This window comes from Lonchura striata, chromosome 5 (genome assembly GCF_046129695.1).
Source record: "Lonchura striata isolate bLonStr1 chromosome 5, bLonStr1.mat, whole genome shotgun sequence".
NCBI classification, from domain to species: domain Eukaryota; kingdom Metazoa; phylum Chordata; class Aves; order Passeriformes; family Estrildidae; genus Lonchura; species Lonchura striata.
This window is the reverse complement of record NC_134607.1, coordinates 60,076,334-60,096,517: the sequence shown is the minus strand read 5'-3', so window position 1 is coordinate 60,096,517 and position 20,184 is coordinate 60,076,334. Positions and strand designations below refer to the sequence as shown.

At 39.6% G+C, this 20,184-nt stretch overlaps 1 protein-coding gene across 4 annotated transcripts in view; it reads right to left on the bottom strand.

Moving 5' to 3' along the window:
- Positions 1-20,184, bottom strand: part of SRPK2 (SRSF protein kinase 2) — a 125,280-nt gene that overhangs the window by 5,727 nt on the left and 99,369 nt on the right. For 2 of the 4 annotated variants that reach the window (XM_077783638.1, XM_031507074.2), the window contains 8 exons: positions 19,000-19,025; positions 17,307-17,553; positions 15,867-16,355; positions 12,147-12,247; positions 11,946-12,053; positions 3,216-3,285; positions 2,409-2,501; positions 1,887-1,979 (listed from right to left, as the gene is read on the bottom strand). In XM_077783638.1, coding sequence (XP_077639764.1) covers positions 1,887-1,979; positions 2,409-2,501; positions 3,216-3,285; positions 11,946-12,053; positions 12,147-12,247; positions 15,867-16,355; positions 17,307-17,553; positions 19,000-19,025 — 1,227 coding nt within the window. The remainder of the gene's footprint in view (positions 1-1,886; positions 1,980-2,408; positions 2,502-3,215; positions 3,286-11,945; positions 12,054-12,146; positions 12,248-15,866; positions 16,356-17,306; positions 17,554-18,999; positions 19,026-20,184) is intronic. The other 2 variants (XM_077783639.1, XM_077783640.1) reach the window with 2 other exon arrangements.

The following is a 20,184-nucleotide window of genomic DNA, read 5'->3' as shown; positions in this document are numbered from 1 at the left end:
TTGAAACAGGAGCTCAGCAGCAAGATATCTAAGCCCACCCTTAGACCACAGTGAGAAATTCTCCCAAGTCTGTTCCACAAGCCTTCTGATCTCCAGTGCTCAAGCCACAAGCAGATGAGTACAAAATGCAGCAGCTTGCTGGCCAACTCTGAAGCCTACCTCTCACACCCTGCAGCCCACCACACACAAATCCCAGCTGGGGACACCAGAGGCTGGCAGTACCAAGGTGGCCAGGAAAAAGCAAAAAGGTGCCTGATGCAAAAAAGAGATGCTCAAGTAAGCAGGACCCTTGGCACCTCCAGTTTTGTTCCACAAAGCATTTCAACTTCCCCAGCCTGCAACAGCAGAATGACTGGTATGATCTGAAAAAGCAGCTTGGCTGCTTTGTCTGGCACTTGAGATTCTCTGGTTTAAGCAGAAACAGGTGGAATCCAAGTCTACCTAATCTTCCACAGCAAACTTGCAGTTATATGTTGTGTGGTTGGTGAACCAAGCCTTTAATCCTACCTTAAATCCCATCCTGAGGGTGTAAGAGGCACCCCCGGTGCCTCTGAGGAATGTCACTGAGGTTCAGGCCCTAGAGGACAACAGTGACACTCTGCAGTTGAAGATGCTCATGGAAGCACCAGAGACCCTCCACATCATGGGAACTTTACAAACTGTCCCCTCCCGTGCACTGCCAACACTACAGTTACTGAGTAACTGCTAGGTCATTTTACAGTTCTATCACAGCATCAGAAAATGCCAACCTGTCTGCTGTAAGGTGAAAACTAGAAATGTGAGATACACTCCAGCAGCTGCAATCCGTGTCTGGAGGTGCTGCAGGGTATCTCATGCCCAGCCCTCTTACTGCTTTATACATTTCCAGACCTCTGGGCCTCGAGTTTGTACATCTCAGGTATCAGGAGACTGTTTGAAGCCTGCTGATACAGGCCCTCTCTCTGCCTGTTGAGGCAGCCAGCTCCTGAAGCCCACTGCCTGCCCTTCAGGGAAGCACTTGTTTCAAAGCCATCCTCTGCCAATTCCATTGCCTTTCCCCCAGCTCTTACACAGTGAGTGCTGGCAAACAGCAGCTCTGTCTTCAGCTTATCCACTGACTTCCTGATGACCTAAACCTTACTCTACACTCAAAAGCCCCAGGCATTTCAGCCTCCCCCAAAGGGCAGCTGCTCCCTCCTAGATCATCAGTGCTGCCCTTCTGGGCACTGCCACGCCATCAGCAGCCTCCTCAAGGACACGAGGCACAGGGAGTCCCTGCTGCAGCAGCAATGTCCAGCACAGAGCAGGATGGGAGGCATGGGAGGCTGAATCACTGATTGTGTTTGGCCTCACAGCCCCCAGACACCGACACCTCGCTGCAGCTGCTGGGCAGCCACGGGCAGGACAATCCCCAGCTCTGGCCAGCAGCAAAGTGCCTGGCACACACCCATCTGCTCTCTCTGCCTGCTCCCTGGGTGTGACAGCAGCCACGCTCAGCTCAGAGTCCACTGCCCAGCTATTCCCTTCCTGCCTCTGTCATTCCTTACCAGCAGCACCTGCTGGACCACTAGCTAGGATCCAAAGCTGCTGGCAGATGATTTTTCACCACGTTACAAGCTATGCATCACTTGAGTCCTCACACTTACAGGAACATTAGACAACAGACTCACACGGACACTTTTAACATCCACACTTTGCTGAGTACATCCCCAAATGAATTTTAAATGAAATACTGAAATGAACACCGCAAATTGGGGCTTTTCCCAGAAAGCCAAGTTTACATCACAGTTCTTCTTTAGTAAGTGCTCTCCATTTAACCGGATCTATTTCTTCAGTACCCATAAATGAACATATTCTCCTTTTGGATAGTATTATGCTTTAAATTAGTGTTGCATAAATACCGTTACCTTTTTTGGTGAAAAACTCCTTGGAATATTTCCCCAACATAGCGTATTTTCGAGGGATTTTTCCCAGCAGTTCAATGATCAATGCTATGTGGTCTGCATTGGAGAACATTGCCAGCAAAACAGAAACATACAACAGTTTAATCAGTACATTGCATGCACACACTAACACTGGCCCGGTACAGACAGAAATAGATTGATCCTGGTAAAAAACACACGTGCACACTGCTTGCTCAGTGGCTACTTTGGAAAGATGCTTACAGCAAAACTTCCTTCTCAAAACAATGTTTGAGTGTCAGCTGCCACAAGCAAGTCTTGCCATGTAATTGAAAATGTACCAATGGTTACTTTTCAGAACATCTGGGTAAAAAAAATTGTCAGAGATTCCTGGGAATTTTGCTTTTCAAAATGAAAATTTTGCTGTGTGATTTCAGGAAATGCTCCTCGCTGGGACATAATACAACCAGCAAGAGCAATTCCACTTCTGTCTGCATCACGGCACCTTTCAAAAAGAAGAGGTACTACCTCTGCGATTGAAGAATTCCCGAGAATATTTTCCAGATAGAGCAAAGTGCCTTGGGATATTGCCTAGCAGCTCTATGATGTGTGCTATGTGGTCTATGAGGGAGAGAAAAAAAGGATACGGGAGTGGAAGGGGCAGGGAAAGGATGGGATAAAAAAGAAGAGGAAAGAAACTGGAATTAGTAAAAAATCAGAAATAGTTTCAAATCAACAATGTTTGCAGCAAATCCATGCAGAGGTTTCCAGGATCAGCAGAGCTCTGGCATCATTAGTAGCATTTAGGAACAATGAATGATGCCCATATTACCACTGCAAAGAGCATTTACAAGCAAACAAGCATGAAAATGGACAGGTATACAGATGGAAGCAGGAGTTAACTCTGACTTTAAAAAAATCATTAGTAATTGCCTAATACAAATAAAAATACACAAGGTAAACATTATTCCAGTGTCACTCTTGTAAAGAGAATAATAGAATAAAGTTCAAATTTGATGTTTCTTTTCTAAACTAAAATGTTGTTATTTTCAATCAGGTTTCCACACATATGCAATCTTACAAGAAGGGCAGTTTAATTCCTTCAGGCAGTTGTTAAGTAGATGAATACCTGCAGAAGGCAGTTTTTGCCCACCCACTGCTAGTGGTGGAACTTAAAACTAAAAAGAAAAAGAATTATATTTATATTCTGAAAACAATGTATGAACAGTTCTACTCAAATATAAAATTTAAACCCCACTGTAAACTCACTGGAAATTTAAAAGAAGGTGTATGAAAATATGAAGAAACTCTTACAATACCTCAAAAGAGTCATACCTTCATCCCTGGAATAGTCTTCACCAGAGTGTGGCTCAAACAGGTAATCTCCAGTCGCCAGCTCAAACGCCTACAACGTAACAGACACAGGCATGGGTACCAGAAGTAACACTTCTATCGTAAGATGTCAGCACAGCATCACAACTATCTCAGGAGCCAGAGGGAATTCACGCTCAAAGCTCGAGGCCATGGGGAGCAGCCACTTACCTGGGGCCATCACTCCTGCGGCGCAGCAGCAGCACCGGCCGCGCTCTGGGAGAGCCGTGCCCAGCCCCGTTCCAGCCCCGTTCCAGCCCTGTGAGGGGCTGGAGCGTGCCCCCCAGGCAGTGCTGCCCACCCAGGCGGGATGAAGGAAGGCAATCACACAGGCTGAGTGCAGCCCCTCCCTGCGTGCCGCGCTCCGAGGCGGCGGCTCCCGAGGGTCGGGCGCGCTGCACTGAGCCAGCCCTAAACACGGCCTCACGCTCCCGGGGCGGTGTGGTGGCTGTGTCAAGGATTTCTGAACACATCAGGTATCGCTAAACATGTCATAAGACATGTATCTGAAGGGTATTTACCTGTCAGATTGCATGCTGGAGGCTGAACTAAACAAGTCTGAATCACAAATAAAATCCTAAAATTCTAACTAATCACTTGAATTAGCTTTTTTGATGACTCTGAATCTGAAAGAGTTTTTTAAAATACTTCAATGATGGGAGCAAACGGTGAGATAGCTACTGATGGGGAATCCAGAACAGACACCCGGGACATCAAATCCCCTCAGGGCAGGCAATGTTTCCATGGGATGCTAACCCTGTGTTAGGTGAGGGCAAAACTGACTCGCTCTTTATGGGTGTAACAAATGTGAAAAGCTGCAAAGCTCTGAAGCACCTATGAGAGCCCCTACTTGTTTCCAGACATGGATTCACCTGGTCTAATTTGTTAAACTATTCTCTTTCAGCTCTGGCTTACCAATTGCCCAAGCAGCCACAGGAATCTAATTCCTTCCAGGTGGTTTAAACATCAAATTATTTTCCATGTCCAAGACACGGGAAAACATCGGATCCAGAAAAGCATTCCAAAAATGAAGCAGAGCTTCCTAGCACAGAGCTTCCTAGCGCAATTCTAAGATGGGATTCCACTCCATTAGAACATTTACTACAAAATACTTGTGTCCTGAAAATAGATACTTCTCTGTTCCAATTTATAATCTGGAGTTGTTAAATCACCTGTAAATTTAGCCTAGTTATGAGCACTTGGCTTCTTCAAGCTGCGAACTGCAGTGTCATCCAAGTGGGCTACAGCCAACATACCTCACTGCAATCACACGCAGCAGCCAAGAAAACAAGAACACGCCTTGTTGACATTTCTGCTGATCCTATGAACAGGCCTTTAACTTCTGAAGTTACTATCACTAATAAACAGTCATTCACTACTTTTCTTATTCCTCTCTTAGCTCAGGATTGACAGTATTCATTTTACAGCTGAAAAAAATCTGAAGAACTTCATAAAATACCAAGTTTCTAAACTGAAATAAATATTTAATGCAGACACAAGTGATCTTTGAGAGAGATCTCTAAACACACCACAGAGAACATTGTTGTTCTCCTGAAATGAAACAAAGAAAACCCAATTGTCCTCTCTGTATCTCATGGCAATATATTAATTCATAGGAAAAGCTGGACCAGCTTTCCCAGGAGAGCACACACCAATGGGGCTGACTCCCGAGGACACTGAAAAACTCTCTACTATTACATGCAGATCCCTGGAGAAGAACAGAAATGTAGCTGCATTTAGCCACAAGGGTAGACTACACAAGAATATAGTTTCTGTCCCAAAAATAAAGTATTAATAGCTCGATATGTCTGTGTAGGACTAAAAAAATTAAACTGAAAAACTGAAAACTGTTTATAGCGAAGCACAAGAAGTAAGCATACTGCTGTGATACTCTGAATTTCAGATCAGTTTGTGTATCACAAGAGCTGAAAATTCCCACAGATTTGGGAGATTTTTTTTGTTTACCACCCTCTCACTGAACAAAAACTACAGCTTTTGAAAATTATGATGATGCTTCTCTTTTCTTTTTTGTACAGCTCTGACTCCATGCCCAGGATGGGCTGGGGTGCAGCACTTTGCACACTTGAGTTTCTGACTCTCCCTAAAGGACTCTAAGAACAAAACCACTTCTGTCTCAGATTCACACAAGGACAGCCCAGAGGCAGGTGCTGTGGTAAATATTTGTAATGATGGTTCTTAGCATCCATGGAAGACAATGTCGCTCTGTGGCAACCTGGCAGTATGTTCCCAACTATTTTCAGAACACATTGGTTACACAGTGCAAGATAAATGAAATTAATTTGTCCTTGTATAAAAAAGAATAAAACCCAGATGAAGGTTTTTATCATAAAGAATCAGCACTAGAGACACATTAATAAACACATAAATAGCTGTAAGAAGGACAATCACATCTCTGGATTGTACCAGAGTTTTTCTGCTCTTTAAACTACTGTCCCAAGGCGTTGTGCATGGAGAGCCCGTGCTGTTCCAGAGTGGGTGCTGCCAAAGATCTCTGCTGCTGCACACTGAGAGCCACAGCTCTGGCTGTGGAACCACTGCTGCTCTGGACTTCCTGGGCATTCTCAGCATTTACCCACACTTTACACCCACCTGTAGGCACACACAGCCCCCAGACCTCAAAAGGGAGGTCACTGACACTCTGGGATGACACAAGGAGACCACGACCCCAAGGGCAGCACAGTGACCATAGTCTGGTCTGCCCAGCTGTGACCAGTCTGGGGCACCAGCGTGAGAGTGGCCCTGTCACAGTGGGGAAAGGTCAGGGAGGACCTGAGGCTTAACAGGGCTGAGCAGAGGATGCAGGAGGGGAGGCTGGCGGGGCTGGGTTTGCTCAGGTGGGAAAAGGGGAGAAGGGATTTAACTGCTGCACTCCACTGCCTGAAGGCAAAAGTGGAGAAGAGCAAGATACACTCTCCCCAGTGAAAGGACTACACAGGCAGAAAGATGGGAAATTCCAATCAAACATGAGGGAAAAAAAATTATTTGGTGAGACTGCCTGAGTACTGAGACAAGCTGCTCAGAAAGGCTGAGGAAATACCATTCTTACAGGTACATCCTGAGGTACATACCCCCAGCTGCACATGGCTCTGAGTGACCTCATCTACCTTTGACAACAACCCTTGTTCAAGGAGGAGGTAGATACCAGAGATCACTTTAAACCTAAATTTGTCATTAATTTCCATTATGCTACAAATACAGACTAACCATATTTACTTACTTTCCCTTTGAAAGCAATAATTTCTGATAACAAGCTTCTTGACAGAAGCTCCAACTTTAAAATACCATTATTTTTTTACTCAATGTTGACATTTACCTCAAGATAAGTCAGCATTTCATCTATTACGTGGAGATAAAAAATTAGATATAGCACACTCAACATATGGCACAGAAGACCAAGGCAACCATCCATCTTTACTAACTGCTCTGGCAATTTCTACTTACCACTTTCCTAAGGTTCTCATAGAAAACCAGTCTAGACTGCTTTTCTCCATCTGCAGATGGTGAACCTTTCATATAAATGGTTACACTGCTGTTTTATAGCCTCTGAAGAGGCTCTATTTCTTTCCTGCCACGATTGTATGTGAACCTAGCACAGTGCAGAACTGGTGGCATTGCTACATAATGGACCCATATCTAAACACACAATTGGAAATAGCTACACTTTCACTGTGTGACAGCTGTGTACTCAGTCTGGTGATTGAAAAATGGATGCATGCCTAGGGAAAGCTCTGGGAGAGGACTGTAAGAACAATTCTCTTGGACTGCATCAGTCTCCCTGAAATGAAGCTCCAGCTGAAAAAGAACAACAAGCTATAGGCCAGAATTATTATTTTGACAGATGAGATGCAGCTCTTGGCCAGAGCTTCTCTGGCCCAGATGAAATGAAGAGATGTGAATGCGAAGACTGTAACTGCTTTAAAAACAGGTTTGGTTTTAGGAACACTGTTCCACAGGTCAGTAGAAGCATGGAAAGAAGATCAGAAAGCTTTCTGAGATACACACACCAGCTGACAGTTTGTTCTCCCATTGACATCTCCCTCTGAAGAGCCAGGCAATGGGAAGAGTATGAAAGGCATTTTGCAAGGTTAGTGCTTGGTAAGAAAGGCCAAATATACAAAACAAGAAACTTGCATGGGATGCTTGGAAAGGAAACAGGGTTATTTTATCTGCTGCCCTCTGATCTTGGAATCATGCATACTGAGTGCTTATTTTGGAAAGTCAGCTCCTCTGGGAAATCATTTTCTTTTGAGTGTTTCAGGTTGTCCACCCACCACCTTCAAAAAGGGTGCACAGCGAGTAATAACAGCATTCTGTACTGTATCTGCCTACTGAAAAATACGTGCATAGCAACTTCAGCTTTTTCTCCCCTCAAAACCACATTTTTGATTTTCAATCTTTCCTCAAAATACCACTTCTGTGCAGACTGAGGCTTGTCATCACACCTTTGGTATGTGCCACTCACACATACTGACACGATGATACTCATGATCCCATGGAGATAGGATCATTTTTTCCCTGCTTACAGCAGTGGAAGAGTAGTTAAGGACAGGTACTGCTCCACTCCAAAGAGAGAACAGCATACAAAGAAGCAAACTGGGGGCACAAGCCTGCACCTACAAGCACTTACATGTAGGTTGAATTTTAACATCACTTACAATGTCCTGTTCATTCTCCATTCTGTTCCTCTGAGTTTTCTCACATGAACAGAAATGCCCATGAATAAGCCCCACTGCTGTGAACTTGCTTGCCTTGTAGTAGCATGTCTCTTGTTTTGAAAGCTCTTCGTCTGTCTCCTTTCCATCAAACCTCGTAGTGTTTTCTTTCATCATCTGTATTCTCTTTGGGTAGATAAAATACCAAATACAATTTTCACCTTCTCTGACTTCCTGCTGATTTATAGCTGTCATCTGTATGCTAGGTCTTATTGCAAAGAGAGGATCTTGCAGGAATCACAACTCTCCAGAAAAGACACCTCAGAAAAGTGTTAAAAACTTTAGAAGCCTTGTTCATGTCCTAGCCTCTGACACAGTCACATCCTCCCTACAGCTCCAACCAAAGGTAATGAACACAAGTCAGATGATGAGATTAATCACTTCAGGTGCTTTTTCTGTCTCCAATCCAAGGAGACTGGAACAAGGAAAAGCAGTGGAATCGTGGTGCTTACAGTCATTTCCAGAAGCAATACAAAAGGATGCCGTCTGCCAGGACTAACTCTCTTATCTTGCCAGGATTTCTTGGCAGCAGCAGTGGAGTATTGTGTTCCATGTTTTCTGGGATTTAGGAAATGCTAAATCATTGAGAGTCTGTTCAGTTTCTGCTTTAAAGAAGGCAACCCGCTCAATACTGTTAATGTGGAAATTCAAACTGATATAACTAAATCATCAAGTATGTTTTCAATCCTGTCAAAGGTACTGCTGCCTCCAAATCTATTCTCTTTTTTGGGTGAAAATGAGAGATGCACCTCCCTGCTGGTAGAATTTAATTAGAGCTCAGTACAGGAAGGAAACATCTTCTAGAATTTAGTAAATGTGGAGAGATTCCCAGTGTCTAGCTCTCCATGAGAACAGCTGAGTATTCCACTTAAACAGGCCACAATGTTAAAATAAAAATAAAAGGGCACTGTACAATTTAACCAAAGTTATGCCTGTCCAGCAAATGACAGCACCATGTTCCAGAAGATTCATATGGGGATATTTCTGGAAGTTGCTGTGCACACAGGAACACAGATGCTTTGCATGCTCAGGGCCTGCTTATCAGAGGTCTTGTTTAAAAACCTCATCTTCATCCTTATTATTAAGGACAGTGTAAAATGGACAGGCAAACGGTATGATAGAAAAAGACATTCTACTGCTGCTGAGATAAAACACAATCTTCTGTGCTTAACACACTTTATGCCATAAATACAAGCCAACACAAGAACCAGTAGCTGGTCTACTCATGGTCAGCATGAGCAAAATTATTTCATTATCAAGCAAAAGGCATTGAAAACCTTAGGCTCAAATGGAGATCTATAAAGCACAAGACCAAGTTAAGACCCCAGGTGAATCCTGTTACCAAGCATTCCAAGTCATCCTTCATATAATCCCGGACACATAAAGATTTGTTTTATATACACATAAATCTCTGACACAGAAGCCCTATGGACACTAAGTTCCAAGAAAGGCTTTTTTTGCCATTTTTTAAATAGAGATGTGAGCTACAGTATCTGACACAGTAGTGGCCACAAAATACATGAAGAAAATCTTCTACTTTGCAAGCTACGCACTGCTCATGTGTGCTTGGGGCTGTCACATTAGGTAAAGTATGGATGGAGGGAAATTTACCAAGGAAAAAGTAATGGAGATACTGCTGGACCACTCATTTTGTACAGTACTGCTTCCTAAAATGCCCTTAATGACTCAGGACTTGTACAAGCAAAGTTGCCTCTGCTCTCCTTTAGGAGCCCTGGACATCAAGGCTAACAGGGTATCTGAGCTGTATTTTGGCTGAAAATAAACACCACCTGCTCCAGAAGACAATTCCTTTGAAAACATAGTAAACATGGAACAGAGTGAATTAAATATGAAACAAGAGCAAGATAACCTAGAAGGGCATTTTCTGAACAATATCTAGGTACAACAAGGAAACCAAACTTGAGAAAGCAAGTGGGGCTATAGGGGCATTCAAATACTTTGGCACTTCACAGTTCTTGACTGCCTTAGGGATTGGAGAGGTTCACATCATAATTTCCAGACAGCCTAAATAAATTTAGGAGTTTGCAGTTCCACATCAGGAATGCTTTCCTGGCCATTAATCTCTATTACAAGTCCTCTGCAGAAACAAGGCAATCCCTACTTTTCCATCTGATACAGGATCAGCATCCCCAATGCTCTGACCCATTTTCTCAGCCACACAGCAATGCAAACAGATTCTAGGGGTTTTCAAATGATGAATTTTTTTCTATGAGCTTGAGAGGCTGCTCTCTATTTTTTACACAACTATACCATGATGACAATTTTATTCAACAACTGTATGTAAGTGCTTTAATGTTATAAAATTTCTACTGCATTTCCTAAGGGCAAAAATCTAAAGACTGTGGCAGAAGACAGAATTACAGCACTTCTGCCTCAAATGCTTTACTATCTGCAAGGCTTACATAACAAAAAGGCAGAAATACATTCTTCTCTTTAAAATACTGAAATTTCATACATAATTGTGAATCTGAGTTAAGATACCTCCAGTGGCAGTGATGCTTTGGGCTTTTTTCTCTCCATGAGTTTGAAGAAAGCAGTAACACTTATATAACACAGAGGAGAAGTTGTAGTAGGCTGGGCAACCCCAAGCATTGCAAGAATATTATATTCCTTAGGTGTGATATTGCTATTTAGTAGCCCACAGTCTTTAAACACAGTTCTAGGTAGACCTTCACGTGCCTTTAGCTGCAAGACTAAAAGACTGTATAAGACTATAAAATTAGCAGCAGTAAGTACAACTTAAAGATGAATGCAGGTAAAATATTATGAAGTTCAACTGAGGTTTACAAAATACTAGGTAAAAAAGTCTCTATAATGATTTTGCAGTTAGTTAAGAGAAGAAAAACTTAAGGAATTAAATAACAAACTGTGAAATAGCTTATATGCTTTGTTCTCAATGTAATAGAAAAATTCTCCATTTTGTCCCCAAACAGAAGAGTAAATTTGGAAATGGATGGGTTTTTTGTGTACTAAAGAAAAAACTAGTATTAAACTCCAGAGCAGACATACTTTAATTTCACTTATGGGTTAGCTACTTCCAACATATGGTTTGCTGAACTTATATCTGTAGGATTTTATGTTCCTTTCAATCCTCCTCCTCTCCCTCTGAGCTGTGTAATTCTTCTCATCACCCACGCCTGCAAACTGTGTCTAGTATCGAGTCTTCTCCTCACACACTTACTCTTATCAGACATGTATTTGTAAAATATAAAGATCTGATTAAGTTTTCACTTTTAAAATACGCAAAGGTATTTCTAAATTTGTTTTTCTTTGGATATACATACTATCTTTAATTAGAAAATGCATGCAGTTTGCTCATCCTCAAAGAGATATTAGAGTGTTTCAGAAAGCTGCATGATTAAGTTTTCACTTTTTCTGTTCCCTAAAGACTCTTAAAAAGCTGTAATTTCAGTTGTGTTAAAACTTAATTTTACAGAATGCTACCACATATTTTTAGGCCAATAAACAGAATTCCTTCTTGAAAGTTTAGAACCAAGCCTAATCCAGTCCATGTTTTCACTGCACTTGGCACCAATTTAAACTATTTCACTGTTTTGCCACTTTACACAAGACAATGGAATGTAATCACAGCTAACTGTAGCCCAGGTTCTAAGATAGGAATGAAACAAACAGTTGTACTTTGTCAGTTATATCTTGTCATTCAAAACAGACATATATTTTCTCTCTAAATTTGCATGTTTCTGACTACAAGTTTAAAACACATCACATGAAAATTGGATGTGCTCTCCAAAATATTTCTTTTTGATTAAGAAGGCTTGAGAAATTGAAAGAAATTAAAGGAATCATAAGCAGCTGATACAGCATCATTTACGATAATGTATTTGTGTCAAAATTTCAAAACCATCCCCATCAGGTTTCCTCAATAAACAACTGTTTTAGGACCTTTACTCTTGTAAAATATACATTGCACTGTTCTTACCATACATGCTGTACTCCAGATATCAGCAGGTGTACTGTAACCTGCTCCTATTAAAACCTCTATGGATCTGTATTGTCTTGTCTGGATGTCTTCTGTGAAGTGTTTATGCTAAAATAGAAAGAACCACATTAATGGGAAAAAAGGACTATAAAAAGACCTGTTCTAAATACTGAACTGCTAAAATGATGTAGTTACACTTACCACCCAGCAGGCATTCCCCAGGTCAGCAATTTTAACTCTAATTTTATCTGCATTTCTTGGGTCCAGTGGATTCACCAGTAAGTCAGCAGCACGAGTTTTTGCTAACACAAGCAAAATGCAGAATTGTTAGTATGTTAAGCCTACTATTCATTAACTCTAAACAGTTTTGCCTTGACACTTTGTTCAGCATTGTCATACACTGAAGGCATAAAAATAATCCGCTGAATGTTACAAGAAATTAAAGCAACATAAATAGGATTTCTTAACCTGATTTCTAAATATCCTTGTACATTTCAAGTGCAATTTTTTCTCATTTTTTAGCTGCCAAATGACTATTACTACAATATCCAGAAGAGCTTCTAAGCAAAACCAGAGTATGTTTCCCAGAACTGATTCAGACAGAAAATGTAAAAACTCAGACTCCAAGAACTCATCCACTACACACATGAAAGATATGTTCTTGGAACAGTCTGATTGAGAAAATAAATCCTGCACTTCCATGCCTGGCTACAGTAAATAAAATCTGGCTGGATTCTTCACCCAAGAGCCTAGGAGGCTGTTGTCATCCTTTTCACAAATAATTCAGCATTCAAAGTTCTCTGAATGTCCTATTTGCATCAATTATGATCCAGACTAAAAAGGCAGAACTTAAATCTGATTTATCTTTCAATCTTTAGAGGCTCTTGGGACACTGAAACCTTAATGCCACCAGTACAGGTGCTGCTTTTCTCTGTTTTGACATTCCACCTGCTAGTTCCTGAACTGAAAAGAAAGCAGATGACTTGAAGGCAGAAGACAGAACCAGATATCACAAATCACAGGGAAGCACAGGACTGATCTCTGTTTCCTTGTCCCAGAGCCACAAGATGTAAACTGGAAACTGAAGGTAAAATAAGAAAGAGGTACTTAGATCCAAAAAGCATTTGTGACTGCAATGATCTGATAAACTGATGAAAGAACTGGAAGAGGAAAATACACCAGACATGGGACAAGGGCAAAAAATACTGGATGTATAATAGTGAATCAGGAGTGACTGAAATCAGAAGATCTTCAACTGCTGGCACAGGAAGCTTGAATGGGTCAGAGCACTGAATATTAGCCAACCAGAAAAGACAGTGGCAGGGTCCACCAGAGGAGAGGGGGAATGAAAATACATGAGTAAATAGCAAATGGCAGAGGGGGCAGTGACCTCAACTAACAGCCCTCTAAAAAAGCTGGAATGGAGTCCAAGACTCAAGTTTATAAAAAGCATCAACATAAGAACAGAAGTAAAACAATCAAAAGATGGGAACTAGTAAGCTTAATATTAAAGTCTTCCCTTAAAAACATGCTGCATAGTACAGTGCAATTTTTTAAACACAATCACATGCATTACTGAAGAAATAACAGGACCGTTCTCAGTTCAATAGTCTTTGGAAAATGCTTCCCACATGTCTTTTTGAAGGACTGCAGTAAATAAAGTCAAATGAAGGGGGGGAAAAAAGCCCCATGACTAAGACATCTGAACATGGAATTACACAACAGCTTTCTTCAACCTCTTCCCTAAGAAAGGGACCTGAGCAGGCAATACAGTGCCTACACTTCTGTGTTTTTCTAAAAATTTATGATGCTGAAGTCCTGTCTCTTCTGAAAGATAAATTCTTGGCTTCTGTATTTGACAAATACAGATCATTTATAACTGAAAGTGAAGTCAGAACAAGTGTATTTTCTAGAAAGTACTCACAAAAAAGCATCCAAATAAGCTTAACCTGTGCATAAAATTAGTGAACACTTCTGTGTCCTAGTTCCATAAAAACTAAGAAGTATCACCTTAATTCTCACAATCTCAGCATGACAATGTACTCAGCAAACATTCAAACACTGGAAAGAGGAGGAGGAGAGTCGTGAGGAAATTAGAGATCTATCTTCAGGGCATTCGGTCACGCAGTGAAAACTTGAAAGATAAAAACTGCTCATCCAATAAACACAAACTGGTTTGTGCACCAAATAAAGCAAGAACCCCAAAAAAGTGAGACCATGCCACTTAACAATGCATAGCAATGCCTAGAGAAAGAGGAACAAATAAAAGTCTACTTCAGTACAAAAAAAGGCGAATAAAGATATGGTGAAAAATTATGTAGCACCATTTAAAAATATTAAATAGCCTCTAACTCCTGTATGCTTCTTTCTAAACACCTTCATCTGTTTTATTACTGTTATACTCAATGTTATTATTGATGCCATTAATATCTGTAACATTCATCTTTGCCCCTTTCTTCAAAAAGTCAACTATCACTGAATTTACTGTCTTCTTTCTTTGCAAGAAAGGTGTGTGAACTGATGGGATAACATCAAGGAGGAATAAAGCAGATTTTTTTCCTCCAGCCATGGAGATAAGCTGTTTCCATGAGGACAAAAGCAGCTTTAATCTCTGAAGACATAAGGATTTTACACACCACCCCAGTAAAATAGCAATGGAGTATTTTTGACTATACACAGCTGGCTGAACAAAAGAAGAAACTACCAGGCATCTAGGAACCTCCTCTGTATTGTTTCAGGGACTTCAGAGCATAACGAGATGAACTTTTCCTGGATCTTCCAGAAATGCAGTTTCTACTGAGCTGTATTTTATTTCATATTTCTCACCTTACCTGTCAGACCCTGTAATAAACTGTGTGAATTGCTCTTCTAAAGTCTTAAACCTAGAAATACGCTTGACTACATTTTTCATTGCAGCTCTAATTCTTTTGTGGCAATGTTGATGGCAGGCTTGGTGATCTTCTCCCTAAACTCCCATTTTCTGCTATCTGCTCACACATTTAGACTCCCAGTATTTTCTTTATTAAAGTTGAAACCCGTATATTTATCATTTAACCACTGGCACTATAAATAAGACCTATGTGTAATATCCTGAAGCTATTTAATTCAATGGCAAAAATCCAGCTCTTTGAAATGACACCAAGATTTCACCTTCCATGTCTTCAAATGGATTTACAGGCAAAAGTTCTGGACTGACGGCCAGAATTTAAATATCCAAAACCATGCTGAATATAGAAACACCATAATGAGCTGAGGGTTGGCAACATGCCCTGCTGAGTATTAATGAAAGGTTAAGACAGGAATTGTTTGACACAGAAAGAACAATTAATGAATGAAAACACAGCATAATACATAATTTTTCACTACGACTGAGAAAAGATGTGACAAGAAGTAACAGACAGAAGCTGCAGCCAAACAAGTTCAAACTTGGTACAATTATTCTAAAACAATTCAGAGTAACAAGCAGTGGAACACATCTCAGTCAAAACAGATTATAATTTCATTTGTCAATTTAAGAACAGGTATTTTTCTTTTTTAAAAATACATTTTAAGCCAACAAGAAAAGTTACTGGGCTTAAAAGGTATTACTGACTTGTAAAGGACATCAGGTTACATGATCTCATGCTCATCTTCTACCTTTAAACTACAGGAATGATGTCTCTTTGCAACTATAGATTTCCTTCTCTCTTTCACGTGTAGACTGACTTGTCAATGCAAATAATTTATTTACGATAATTTATTTAGTATGATAATTTATTTATCTAATACCCCTTAAAAGCAAGTTCTAGAGTGGAAAATAACCCATAAATCACAGTTCTGCATGAAAAACCATCCAATTCACTTGAACAATCTTTTCTTAACCTAACCACTGCCTATACATACGCATGCTACTAGACAGAAGTCATTAAGAGGAACACTTACTTTTTGGCAAATCCCCAGTGCTGGAAGCTGAAACTGTTCTGCTTCTGTCATGAGATGGGCTGCTCTCCTCTCTTTCAGTTACAGTTGATCCTTCAGAGACAGCAGAGCCACAGGCTACAGACTCCAGAGCCCCAGAGAACACCGACGCTGAAAATTCAGAGAACTGGGACTCTGGAATTTTATGACGTCCATTTGGCAATTCACCATTAAACTGTTCATAGGAGCTGCTATAAGAATAATCACTTTTTGAATTTGGATCATCAAGATTATACTCCTCTGGATTTGGACATTCTTCCTCTTCTTCTTCTTCATCTTCAAGTTGTTGTTCCAATAGGAATGGGCCGTTCACAATATGGCCATTTGTTTTGGGGGATTCTATCCACTTAGGGTCTGTAGAGTCAGTGTTGACAAGTTCCTGCTCAACATCATCATCTTTTTCAGTGTTTTCCTTCTCTGTGTCTTCTTTTTCATCTTGATCTTCTGCTTCACCTGAAAAATTTTGGCAAGCAACACATTACATCACACATCAATAAACCAGACTAAAATTGGGCATTTTGTCATTTTTAACTCTTCAGTAACTACCTGACTTCTGACATATCACACAAGGAAACACTGAATATCACTAAAATATGCAAACCTTAAAATTTAAATTAAAGGCAAAATGACAGACTAGTAAGACTGTAGGAAAAATAAAAAATGGGAAGTGGTTCGGGAAGGAACTATCCAGAAGAGAATAATCTTATGAAGGGAAGATGAATGAGGCCTTGAAAGCAAGCTTTTGAAAGTCTAGATTCAATCTATGTGAACGGAGTCATCACTGAAGTAGGAAAACTCTCTGTAAGAGCAGAACAAAAACCAAACTGGACTAGTCTCAGTAGTTACATCTTTATCAGGACTGAAGAGCTGACAAGAAAATCAGAGAAGCCAGAATGGAGCTGGACCATAATGATTATGGTCCAAGTCACCAGGACTGAACAGGAATTTTAACAAGACATATCAAAAATTTTAGCGAAGAAGTTGCAATCTCTGTTATCTGATAGATCATTACAACAGACACTGTAAGAAGAAAAGGGGAAAGCAATGATGACTCCAACTACGACAAAAATAGTATAGAAAAATGCATCTTATTGTTCTTCTACTTTACCATGATACTCAATTGTTCCACTTAATGTGGCACGGTGCCTGTTGAGTTTTCTACATGCTTTTTGGAACTGCTTATAGCTATACATTGCTATTGATGGTTTTCTTCACTTCGGTAGTAAGTTTGATTTTTCTTTACCATTTTAGGTTTTGTAGTTACAATTTCATCTATGGGAGAAAATTCACTTAATGATCTAGGACAGTTAGGAGATTTTGTTCACTGCACAGATGCAACACTGCACAATTACCTTCTGCTCTGGAACAGTAAACTCAGAGTCAATAAAAACAAGTAATACTAACCATCATCATTTCCAGGTTCTTCATCTACTACCTCTTCTATATCAGCTGTTTTTAGTTTCACCTCTGGGTGGTACTCATCTTCTTGTTCATTTGATGGTACAGCTGAGGTTACATTTTCTTCTATTTTTTTCCTTTCAGCTTCCCGCTCTAGTTCTTCTATTTCCTGCAGGCGTTTTTCTAGCAGCTCAGCTTGCCTCTTCTGTTTTTTCTTCAGTTTTTTCTTTTTGTTTTTGGATATTTTTCCAACCTGAAATATTAATACCAAAGAAAGAAAAAGAAAAATGAATTCCTGATTTTCAAGGCATCTCACACCAAACTAATTTACAGTTTGATTACTATTCCTTTGAAATTATTAGATGGCAAGTAATTTAGTAATTATATTCTTTTTTCCAGTTTACTTCAAATCAAGAATGATACAGGATTGTATGAAGCAAAAATCCACCAAAACTTTACACAGTTAATCGTGTTTTTACACGGTCCTTATTAGATACAAGAACAAAATACATCCATACATCTAAGATGGCATAATAAATTTCCAATGATCCTATAACCTTGCTAAACACAATAATCTTAAACTTCAATCCAGATTAACAGATGATACTGTATGTGGAAAATAATCAGGTACATATTAGTTGTTTACATATAAATTTAATACCTTATTTCTCTCTCTGTATAATGCACGTAATAACTTGTAAAAGTATTCTAAGCAAAAAGACACAAGAAACTAAAGATTCTGAAAACAGTGAATTTTAAATAAAACCTGTGTTGTTCAGCTATTTTCTTGTGCAATGAAAGCATTTTTATTACTCCCTTCTGGCCCAAAACATATGAATTACAAACAGCAGATGGTCATTATGAAGTTTCTCATTTTATATAACATAAGGATTGAAAAACTCAGGTACAACAACAAGGAAGTGAAAAATGAATACAGAGCTCAGACTGAAACACTTCCTTGCATTTTAACTGAACTGTGGCTTCTATTTCTACGATCTGATGAGATCTATCCAGTTTCCACTCACTGTTTAAATATCACAGTAAGAAATCCTCATACAATCAAAACATAAAGTACAAGGAACAGAGAGAAACATTTCCTTAGAGGTTTATCTGTTAATACTGTTATCTTCACAAAAAGCCATGGGATCATCTAAACAAGACATTAAATTTCACAACCCCAGTAATTTTCATCCATGTTTTATACCCACTGAAATTATACATGTTCTGTACACACAGAAAGCAGACATTTCTGAACAGCTGTATTACCATTGTTTTTTCCTATATGCATATAGCAAAGAGATCTTTAAACCTCATAAAATTGCCTCAACTTTCAGGCTTTGATGATTAAAGCCTTTATACCCTTAAGATATCTGCAATGCACAATATTTAGTGCATTCACCCATTTTTGTCAGGATTTGGACAAATGGATTATTCCTCAAGAGAAGAAAATGGCAATGCTTAACTTAGTTTGACAATAGCTATAGAACTGTATGTCTGTGAGAATTTCCATCACAGAAACACTGTGCTTAACAATGGTAAAGCCACAGACATGAAAAGAAAAATATTCTTTGAAAGATAAAAGCTTTATTCAAAGGAAGCTTTTAAAAAGGGTTGAGGCTACTAACAGTCTAATGCATATTAATAGCCAGAGAAACACAGAAAATAAGGCAGTTAAATTGTATTATATAACAATACTTACAGGCTTCTGTTGTGGAGCTGTACTCACTAAAAAGACAAAAATAAATCGTAAATAAAATAAAGTCTTTCTTTTTCAAAAACAACTCTATAAAAGAAAAAACTCATATAAATAATTTTAAAATATTCTTAAATAAATAAGGCAGTGTTAAGTTTACTTTGTTAGCCAGATTTTTTACTCTTTACAAGTACACACTGCCTGAAATCATTTGATGTCTCCATTAGAGCATCTGGGACTGGAAGGAGCTAGCAGCTGTGTTCACTGTGTTGTGGTTGGCAGAGTTTATGAAATAAAAATTAAAAAAAAAAAAAAAAAAAAAGAAAAAGGCTGAACAATAAAGAGTGGATAGAGAACAGGGAATGACTGCAGAGCTGTCACAGATTAAATGTATGTCAGCTGGCAGAGCAGGTACAGACTGGGTTAAATAGCTCAGGGAATATTAGCAAAGATACAACTACTGTGTTGTACCCAACAGAAAAGCCAAATACTCATGTGCTTTACTCTGAAACAAGGCAGTTTGATTGCTAGGGCTGGAGGCATGAAGAAGTGCCTGAGGCAAAAAACACACCATGTCACAGAAAAAGCAGCTCCAGCATGGGCTCTTCCAAGCACCTCTGAGCAGCATCCCATCAGTGACTGGCTCTGATGGGATTGCAATGCTGTTACACTCTCAGAGCACCACAAACCTCTCCCAAACATAAAACCTCTCCCTGTGATCAAAACCAACAGAAATAACCAAAAACAGGAGACAGAAGTGAAGTGAAGCAAGAGGAACCGAACAGGGGAGAACCTCCCACAGGCCTATGGCAATTAAAGAATGGCAAATAAAATAGAGTTGTTTTATACATTCAGATCCTGCTACCAAGCTCAGGGAAAAACCTGCTAGAATAACCTGGAAAGACCAAGGTTTTCAAAAAGATTCTTAAATCTGAGCGCCATCACTGCTATAAAAAGGGAGATTATATACAACCTATTCTTGCAATGCTGTAAAGAAAACACATCTTCAGCTTCTGTGTGGAAAGCCATATATTTAATTGCAATTTGCTAAGAAGCAAGTGTGATAAGAATGCCATTCCTTAAAATAATACTTATTTTAATGTCAGGAAGCAATACAAAGGCTGCATGAACAAAATCAAGTTATTTCCCACATAAATAACATAAAATCTCTAGCTATGTGATTACACATTA